Source organism: Otolemur garnettii, unplaced genomic scaffold (assembly GCF_000181295.1).
Source record: "Otolemur garnettii isolate 467f Iridium unplaced genomic scaffold, OtoGar3 scaffold00187, whole genome shotgun sequence".
In the NCBI taxonomy this organism is placed as follows: domain Eukaryota; kingdom Metazoa; phylum Chordata; class Mammalia; order Primates; family Galagidae; genus Otolemur; species Otolemur garnettii.
In genome coordinates, this window is record NW_003852582.1 from 1258320 (window position 1) to 1268776 (window position 10457).

Sequence of the window (10457 nt, forward strand, 5' to 3'; positions counted from 1 at the left end):
TAGTAAGGCAGAAAGGTCCTAGACCGTATGTATCATATTCTAGTAAGGCAGAAAGGTCCTAGACCGTATGTATCATATTCTAGTAAGGCAGAAAGATCCTAGACTGTATGATTCTAGTAAGGCAGAGGCAGAAGTAAGAAAAGTTTCAATATAAAACTCTGTAAGGACTGCTTTAAGAACTATTTTCTACTTAGTGGGCACCATGCTGGTTGTTGAGGATATAGAGAGAAATAAGAGACATGTCCTTGCCCTCGAGAATAGAGACACACATAACAAATTTCAAGAAATACAACCCATGCTAGTAGAAGTATTTCTGCAGTTCTCTGGGAACAGGGAGGGTTAAGTGACTAATTGAGAAAAGAAGCAAGAGGAACAAGAGATAAGAGAAGCTTTTGTAGAGGAAGAGACATGAATGGAATCTGAGAAACTCAAAGGAAAAGGGCAGCGTAGGAATTCATCGGGTAAACAAGCGGAGAAGGCATTTCTGGCAGAGGAAACAGCACAAGCAAAGGCAGTGATGCCTGAAACATCACACTCAACACAAACGCTTACTGGTAATTCTATGGAGAACAAAACAATTTTACCTCGCCTGTCATGACACTACAGTCTACCTTTAACATTATTATACAACCTTGTGTGTATTGTAAATACTTCATCATAAAACTTTCATTTCTCCTTCCCATTCTTTGTATTATTGATACTTCTACATATAAGTCCCAAAATATATTATTCTTATTTTTGTTTTAGTCAATTATCTCTTAAAGAGATTTTAAAATCTCTTTTAAAATGTCCTTTTTACAGCTTGGCACCTGTAGCCCAGTGGTTACGGCACTAGCTACATACACTGAGGGTGGTGGGTTCAAACTCAGCCCAGGCCAGCTAAACAACTTCAACAAAAAAATAGCCAGATGTTGTGGTGGGTGCCTATAGTCCCAGCTACTTGGGAGGCTGAGGCAAGAGAATCACCTAAGCCCAGGAGATTGAGGTTGCTGTGAGCTGTGTTGCTGCGGCACTCTACTGAGGGCAACACAATAAGACTCTGTCTCAAAAAAAAAGAAAGTCCTTTTTACTTACCTGTGTGTAAGCAATGTCTGATGTTCTTCATAGCTCTGTGTAGATCCAGATTTCTACCTGATATCATTTTCCCTTTACCTGAAAACCTTCCTTTAGTATTTCTTATAATGAAATTCTGCTGGCAATGAATTCATTCAGCTTTTGTCTAAAAAGTCTTCATTTCTTCTTCTTCTTCTTTTTCTTCTTCCTTATCTCTTTCTTTTTTTTTTCTTTTTTTGACAGAATCTCACTCTGTTACCCAGACTGGAGAGCAGTGGCAGGCTGAGAGCTCACTGCAACCTCACACCTGGGCTCAAGTGATCCTCCTGCCTCAGCCTCCCGAATAGCTGTATAGGTGCATGCCACCAAATGCTAATGGTGGCTAGCTAATTTTTAAAGTTTTTTTCATAGAGACAGTTGCTCAGGATGGTCTCAGACTCCTGACTTCAAGCAGTCCTTCTGCTTCAACCTTCCAAAGTGCTAGGATTACAGGCATGAGCCACCATGTCCACCCTCACCTTAAATCTAGTTTGCCAAGTTTTTCCTGTGTTTTGAAAGGATGATCCATTGTCTTGTAGCTTGCATAGTTTTAGACAAGTATCTGCTATTATTCTCTTCACCATTTAACTCTGTATAATATGTATTTTAAAAACTTCTTCCTTGGTGTATGATATGTGTATGATGTGCCTAGGTATTCTTTTTCTCACGTTTCTTCTGTTCATTGAGATTCATAGATCTGTGAGTTTATAATCTTCATCAGGTTTGGAAATTATTCAATTATTAAGGCTTTGTTTTTTTGTTTTGTTTTTTTCCTGATATCTGTTCTTCCCCTCTCTTCATCTGAACTACAATTATATAGATGTTAGACCACCTAGTGTTATCCTACAGATCACTGACGTTTCATTTAATTATTTTTTTAAGTTTATTTTCTCTCTGTATTTCATTTTAAATCATTTCAATTTGTATGTATTCAAGTTGATGCTCTTTTCCTTGATATTATAATATGCTGTTAATCTCACCTTGTGTTATGTTTTTTGCATTTCAGATGCTATATTTATCATCTCTAGAAATTCTGTTTAAGGCCAGGCACAGTGGCTCACATTTGTAATCCTAGCACTCTGGGAGGCCAAGGCAGTAGGATCACTTGAGGTCAGAAGTTCAGGACCAGCCTCAGCAAGCTCAGGATGCAATCTCTACAAAAAGTAGAAAAATCAGCCAGGTGCAGTGACATGTGCCTATAGTCCCAGCTATTTGGGAGGCAAGAGGTTGCATTAAGTTAGTCTGATCTTACCTGTACTCTATTCTAGGCAACAGAGTGAGACCCTGTCTCCAAAAATAAATAAATAGAAGTTCTGTTTAGTTTTTTTGTATCTATCCTTTCTCTCATCCTCACGCTTACTTCTGCTATCACACATATTTATAATAGCTGTTCTAGCGTGCTTGCCTGCTATTCTGGCTCAGTTTCTATTGATACTAAGTTTACTCCTGTTTGTGTGTGTTATCTTCCTGCTTCTTTGCATGCCTGGTATTTATTTCTTTTAGAGACAGAGTCTCATTGTGCTGCCCAGGCAGAAGTGTAGTGCTGTGATCATAGCTCACTGCAGCCTCAAGCTCCTGGGCTCATGTGATTATCCCAGCTCAGCTTCCCAAGTAGGGACTACAGGCACATGCTGCCACACTTGGCACCTGGTAAATTTTTACTGGATACTGGGCATTATAAATTTTATGTTCTGGGGTACAAACTTTTGTTGTTTTTCTTTAACCATCATTAGATTTCCCACTAGGACACAGTTACATTACTTGGAAGCAGGTTTCTCTTTTTGATCCTTACTTTGAGGCTTTGTTAGGGGAGGGGCCAGGGCAGCCTTTATAGTACAGGGACCCTCCTGAGGCAATACCTTTGTAACAATTCTTCCAGTGCCCTGCATGTTTGGAGGGTCTTCCATGCTGGTTGGTAGAAACACGAGCTCTTCTCAAGCCAGTGTAAAGTCCGGTGATTATTCCACTTGCTCATTCTAGTGACTCTTTCTCCAGCCTCAGTTTTTTCATACTCATATGCAGCTCAGTACCAACCAAAGGCTCAAAGAGATACCTCTGCAGATTGCTAAAGCTCTTCATCTTTGTGAAGCTATCTCCTCTACTAAAGACTATAGCCAACTTGACCTCTTTGCAGTCCAAACTATATCAACTCAGAGAAATCACTGGTCTCTGTCTTGTTTTTCTCTTCCCCAAGCTGGTATCTAGAAACAGCCTTCAAGCAGTAAGCTAAGGCAATTATAGGATCCACTTTGTTTTCAGAGACATATCACTGTTCTATGACATCTGTGGTCTGGTATCCAAAAACTATTGTTTCATATATTTGTCCAGTTTTATGGTTGTTTAAAGAAGAGAGTAAGTCTGGTCTCTATTACTCCATTATGGCTAAAAGCCTCAATTAGACTTTCAGCAGAAAGAAAAATGCTCATGTACTTTCCTTCTTAGGTAATTTAATCCAAATGCTAGTCATGGAATCACACAAGGAAATCAGTCCTATTTACTCTGTTTGCTTCATAGAGTAAAGTAGTATGTAGAGGAAATTTTGAAACTTCCTCAATATTATAGAGTGCTTTTAAGAGAACAAAAATTGATGCCCAGTGTTGGAAAGGTTTCACTTAACCACTCTTCCTCTTGACCAGACACCGAAATCATTCGTGTATAATAGAGCATTCAAAGACCTTATCTACCATAACCAAACTCTCTGGACTTGCTCATTTTCTTTCTTTTCTCTTTTAACATTTAATTATAAAAGCAATCTATTAATCAATTTTCATGTAAAAATTTGGACCACGTAAGATTGCGTGTCTCATACTGTACCTGTGCATAAGATCTTTTGTTTTCACACTGCATTCCTCCTTCCCAAGTTGTTATTTTGAAATTTTCCAAACCAATACAGAATTTGAAAGATTAAACAATGAACTCTGTGGGCTCTTTACCCAGATTCACTCCTTGTTAACGTTGTGCTACATTTGCTTTATCTCTCTCTCCTTTTATGGATGAGCCATAGATACAGCCTTGATGTAAATGTGTGACTAAAACATTTAAAAGTGATTAAGTTGCAGACCTCATAAAACTTCATCCCTAAATACTTGAGCCTGGGTCTCCTAAGTTCATTCTTTAATGTAACACTATATCCTTATCACATCTAAGAAAATTAACAGTTATTTTGTAATATATAACATTATGCCCAAATTCAAATTTCCCAATTTATCTTTTTTTTTTCTTTTTTGATGGAATCTCATTCTTGTTACCCAAGCTAGAGTGCCCAAGCATCAGCCTAGCCTCAAACTCACAGCAACCTCAAACTCTTGGTTTCAAGTGATCCTCCTGCCTTAGCTTCTCAAGTATGTTGGACTTCAGCACATGCCACAATGCCCAGCTAATTTTTCTTTTCTTTCATTTTTTTATTTTTAATTTTTTTGTAGAGATGGGGTCCTGCTCTTGCTCAAGCTTGTCTTGAACTCCTAAGCTCAAGCCATCCCTAGCCTTTGCCTCCCCAGATTGCTAGGATGATAGGATTACAGGCATGAGCAAGAGCAAGATGCCATCTCTAAACATAGCTGGGCCTTTTGGCAGGCACCTATAGTCCCAGCTACTCAGGAGGCTGAGGCAAGAGGATCACTTGACCCCAGGAGTTTGAGGTTGCTGTGAGCTATGATGCCACAGCACACTACTTAGGGCAACAAAGTGAGACTGCCTCAAAATTAAAAAAACAAAAAAGCTATGTGAATAAATGAGGATTTTGATGAAATTAATGATTTATAGAAAAATCTCTAGAAGAGATCCATTTATAGTAGGGGGAAAAAAAAAACCTGGGAGAAATGAGAAAACTGGTGGAGAACTACTTCTTATGGTACCTGGCTATTTATCTGGAAACATGTAAGAAATATCTCTTTTATATTACTCAATGTCCCCATCTCTCACAGTAACTTATGTGCCTGCATGTGGTTCAGAATATGTCACACACAAGGAAGACTATTATCAAAATGTCGGGTTTTAGTTTTTATGACTGCTACCTAAGTAGCGAATAATAGATTAGTTTAAATGCCGTGGGGAGGGAAATAATACCAATCTGTGGGCTTTTTAAAGTTATTAAATAATTCTAATTTTTATAAATATATGTTTTTATGGAAAAATACTGAAAGGATATACATGAAGATATTAAAAATAGGCTCTGCACCTGTGGCTCAAGTGGCTAAGACACCAGCCACATACACCTAAGGTGGCAGGTTCGAATCCAGCCCAGGCCTGCCAAACAACAATGATGGCTGCAACCAAAAAATAGCCAGGCATTGTGGTGGGCGCCTGTGGTCCCAGCTACTTGGGAGGCTGAGGCAGGAGACTCGCTTGAGCCCAGGAGTTGGAGGTTGCTGTGAGCTGTGATGTCAGGGCACTCCACCCAGGGGGACAGCTTGAGGCTGTCTCTAAAAAAAAAAAAAAAAAGATATTAAAAATAAACATCTCTAGATGATAGAAAGGTAAGTGCTTTTTAATTGGAAACAGAATGTATTTATTTAGCTTTTTAATTTCCTACATAAAGAATAACATAAAAAATATGTTATTTTTAACAAAAAAATAATAAAAATAGTAAAGCAAAACTGGTTGATACATAAGAGCAGTACTGGAAAAAACTGAGTCTACATTTTTTTCAACTAAGTACTGTCATGTAGTTATGTACTTAGTTTATAAATGAAACTTTTATCTAAACCAAAGGAGTATTATAATATATAATAAAGCGATTCATATCTTCACTGTCTATGCCAGTTGAATCAACACATGTATTCTCAAGTTGTTCAGGAAAAAACACTGTATACCATTCATGTACAGAAGTTTCCCCTGTTCATGTGGGGGAAACTATTTTCTTTTCTTTTTTTTTTTTTTGAGACAGAGTCTCAAGCTGTCGCCCTGGATAGAGTGCCATAGCATCATTATGGCTCACAGCAACCTCCAACTCTTGGGCTCAAGTGATCCTCTTGCCTCAAATTTTCTATTTTTTAGTAGAGACAGGGTCTCTCTTTTGCTCAGGCTGGTCTCGAACTCATGAGCTCAAGCAATCCACCCGTCTCGGCCTCCCAGAGTGCTAGGATTACTTGGTGGCCTGAGCCACCAAGCCCAGCCTAGCAGAGCTATTTTTATCCTTATCTTTGCTATGAGAAATCACTAAAGATCTTTGATTAATTGATTGATTATAAATTCAAAACATATAAATGTTAAAAGCAAAATAATCATTAATGGAAGATTTTCTAGGGAGTTTATAATTGGCATGTGATTTCTGAGACTATCTGAAGAATTTATTGTTTTCCAGTTCCTGAGAGCAGAGATGGGCGGAGACTACCACCTGGCAAAAAAATTATGTCAGATGAGTAAGTACACAATGCTTTCACATTTTCCAATCTTCTTCTTTTCTTAAAATGAATTCTATAATATGTGAGATGGTTTGATTATAAATCTAGTGAATTCCTTGATAGTGTCTCAGTGATTTCTTGATGGAAAATTAGGTTGATTTGGTACATGTATAAAGACTAGATTTCTAAAGTACCTTTTAGCAGAATAATGCAGACTAACAAAGCCTGATTACTATTACTGGAAAATAAGTTAAAATCTTTACCCTCATGATAATGGATCAGGAGCTTTATATCTTTAGTTTCAAAGAAGTATCAAGTGATAAGCAGCTAAAACTTACCTAACTTGCATTTATTCTACAAATATTGGAGCGCCTTTATGTGCTAGGCACTGTTCCAGGACAGTGGAACAGATAACACTCAACAGGACAGATAACCCTCCCACATTTATGTCTGGTGTTAGAAGATAATAATAAATAGTGTGTCATTAACGAGAAAAATTAAGTACAGAAGAGGGTATAGAAGGTCCTGGGAGAAGGCAAAGCAGTTTTGAATAGGATGGTCCCGGAAAGCCTCACTGAAAGATTTGAGTGAAAGCTTGAAGACGTTGAGAAACTGGCTATGTGGGTACCTGGAGGTAGAGAACACCAGACAAGATGAATAGCAATGGGCTGTGATGGGAGTGTGCCTGGCAGGAACAGCAAGGAAGATAGTGTGACTGGAGCAGAATGAGCAGGGGAATCTGTGATAGGAGGTGAGGCCAGACAGGTTACAGGCAGGGGGCTATCAGATTGCATAGGATCTTTTCTTAACTTGAGGACTTTTCTTTTTCCCTGAGTAAAGTGGGAAACCACTGGAGGTTTTGAATAGAGGAATAATATGATCCATCTATTTTTCTTTCTATCTTTGGTTTTTAGTGATTTGATTTGGCGTTCTGAATAGTTGTGGGTTTTGTTGTATTTATACCATTTAGGAGGTTTACTGAGTTTCTGAAACCGACAGGTTGATGTTTTCACCAGCTTTGAAAATTTCTTGGCCATTATCTTCTCAAATACCACTTCTGTCCTATTCTTCTTCTTTCTTTTCTCTTCTAGAATCTTAAAAGTTAGAATTTTTTTTTCATGGTAGCCTATGGGTATCTTATATGCATCTCTGTTTGTAAAATTTCCTTTTATTTCTATGCTTCATTTTGAATATTTTCCATTGCCATGTTTTTGAGTTTCTTTATCCTATCTTCTGCTCTGTCCAATCTGCTGTTAAAATTATTCAATGAGTCAAAGATTGTATTCTACAACTTTAGGATATCTATTTAACGATTTAGAAAGATTCTAGTTCTCTGTTGAAATCAACTATCTTTTCAACTATTTAGCCCATCTTTTCCTCTAGTATGGTAATCACAGATATTTTCAAGAAGAAAATAGGCCAGGTACAGTGGTTCACACCTATAATCTCAGCTCCTCAGAAGGCTGAAGCAGGAGGATCACTTGAGGACAGGAGTTCAAGACCAGCCTGGATAATATAGCAAGACCCTGTCTTATAAATAAATGAATAAATAAATAAATAGAGAGAAAATAGCAACTCCACAATTAAGCTTTATTAATAGTAGATCTCAGACTATTAATGAGTATTGGACTTCTTTTATTTATTTATTTTTCTTACACATGTGTATATTAGGTTTCCACTTTTGCCTTCACAAAATTAAAAAGGCTAAATTTAATGACAATAACAATGTTTAACATAAGGACTGAGAACAAAAACCTCATAAAGAACGAATGAAAATAAACACATTCAGAAAAGAAATCAGACATTTGCTGCAACAAAGTATTAAGCAATAACAATAGTAATAATGCAAAGAAAGTAACATTCACATTGTCAGATAGAAGTATGTCTATTATAGAATACTTTGATCAGTTAACTTCTTCTTATTATTTTGTTTTTTCCAAAGTCTAAAAAAAACAGACAACTAATATTTATAAATAAAAGTAAAAGATAATTTAAAAAAACAGATCATGCCAAATCTTATAGACAATAGGAAAAGAAATACTTCAAAATCATTCTACTTAATCTGGATACACCTGATTTTAGAATTGGAGAAAATATATTATTATAAAGGGGAAATTACAAACATATTTCACTTATAAATGAGGATGCAATATGATAAACAACATACAACATGTTGAATTAAAAATTAATGTTTGAGTAATGTACTTTGGTCACAATTAAATACAATTTATATGATAATTAGTCACTATTTGAATATTGGACTTATTAAGTCTTAAGGTAAAGTCCTAAAAGTGAAAATGTAGCACAGGACAAAACAGAGATATAGATTTATGGAATAGAATAGTGAACCTAGAGATGAACTCAGTCACATGTTCTCGTCTGTTCTTTGATAAACCAAACCAAAGGGTGCACTGGGGAAAAGAATCCCTATTTAATAAATGGTTCTGGGAGAATTGGTTAGCCACATATAGATGCTTAAAATTGGACTGGCACCTCTCACCACTAACAAAAATTGACTCTCTTTGGATAAAAGATTTAAATTTAAGACATGAAACAATAAAAATTATAGAAGAAAGTATGGGGGAAACCCTTGACATATTCGCCTGGGAAAAAATAAATAAATGGGACATGATCAAGCAAAAAAGCTTTTGCACAGCTAAGGGTACCACGGCTAAAGCAAACAGACAGACTTCAGAATGGGAGAAGATTTTTGTATGCTACTAGTCTGACAAAGGACTGATAATTAGAATTGAGAACTCAACTTAACAGGGAAAAAAGCAAACAACGCCATTTATAAGTGGGCAAGAGACTTGACCAGAAACTTCTCTGTAGACGACAGACAAATGGCCAACAAACACATGAAACAATGCTCATCATTTCTAATCATCAGAGAAATGCAAATCAAAACCACTCTGAGATATTACCTAACACCCATGAGATGAGCCCACATCATAAAATCCCAAATCTGTAGATGCTGGCGCAAATGTGAAGAGAAGGGAACACTTTTCCACTGCTGCTGGGATTGAAAACTAATACAATCTCCTTGGAAAGAAGTATGGAGAATTATCAAAGAACTAAAAGTGGACCTTCCCTTTGATCCTACAATTCCATTACTAGGTATCTACCCAGAAGAAAAAAAAAATCATTTTGCCATAAGGACATTCGCACTAGAATGTTTATTGCAGCTCAATTCACAGTTGCCAGGTTGTGGAAGCAACCTAAGTGCCCCTGAATCCATGAATGGATTAACAAATTGTGGTATATATATACCATGGGGTACCATTTAGCCGTAAGAAAAGACAGAGACTTTACATCTTTTGAATTTACCTGGATGAAGGTGAAACACATTCTTCTTAGTGAAGTATCACAAGAATGGAAAAGAGTATCCAATGTACTCCATTCTAATATGAAACCAATATACAAACAACTGTATGCCCATAGGAAAGAAAAAACACAAGTATAGTCTAGGGAGAGGGAGAGGGAAGGAAGGAGATAGGAGGGAGGGCAATTGGAGGGATCTCACCTAATGTGCACAATGTGAGGGTGTTCAGCACGCTTTGGGTGAAGGGCTCAAATACAACTTGAACTTTATCTTAGAAATAAAAACAATGTAAGCTAAACATTTGTACCCTCCTATCAATCTGAAATTTTTTAAAAAAAAGAAAATGTAGTACAGGGATTTGAGGGTCTACCCTTGCTTGACAGAGAGTGGGGACAGGGAGTCCCCACTATGGATAGAGGATTTCTTAAATTATTGGCTAATTTTTTAATGGGCTTCTTAAATATTTTAACACTACCTATTTTATATCTGAGGTGAATAATTTGCATCCTTTCAATTGCTTTTGACCTATAGAGTCAAATTTGCCTTCTTTAATCCTTTCAATTGCTTTTGACCTATCGAGCCATTGAATAAAATATTTTGTTCAAAACTGTCCTTGGTGGCTCGGCGCCTATAGCTCAACTGGCTAAGGCACCAGCCACGTACACCTAAGGTGGTGGGTTCGAATCCCCAGCCCGGACCCG

General features: G+C 37.1%; 1 protein-coding gene across 3 annotated transcripts in view; it reads left to right on the top strand.

Annotated features, from left to right (window-relative positions):
• ERICH2 (glutamate rich 2) overlaps window positions 1-10457 on the top strand; it is a 25098-nt gene that overhangs the window by 9581 nt on the left and 5060 nt on the right. For all 3 annotated transcript variants that reach the window (XM_023507544.1, XM_023507545.1, XM_023507546.1), the window contains one exon: window positions 6395-6452. In XM_023507544.1, the coding sequence (XP_023363312.1) occupies window positions 6395-6452 (58 nt within the window). The remainder of the gene's footprint in view (window positions 1-6394; window positions 6453-10457) is intronic.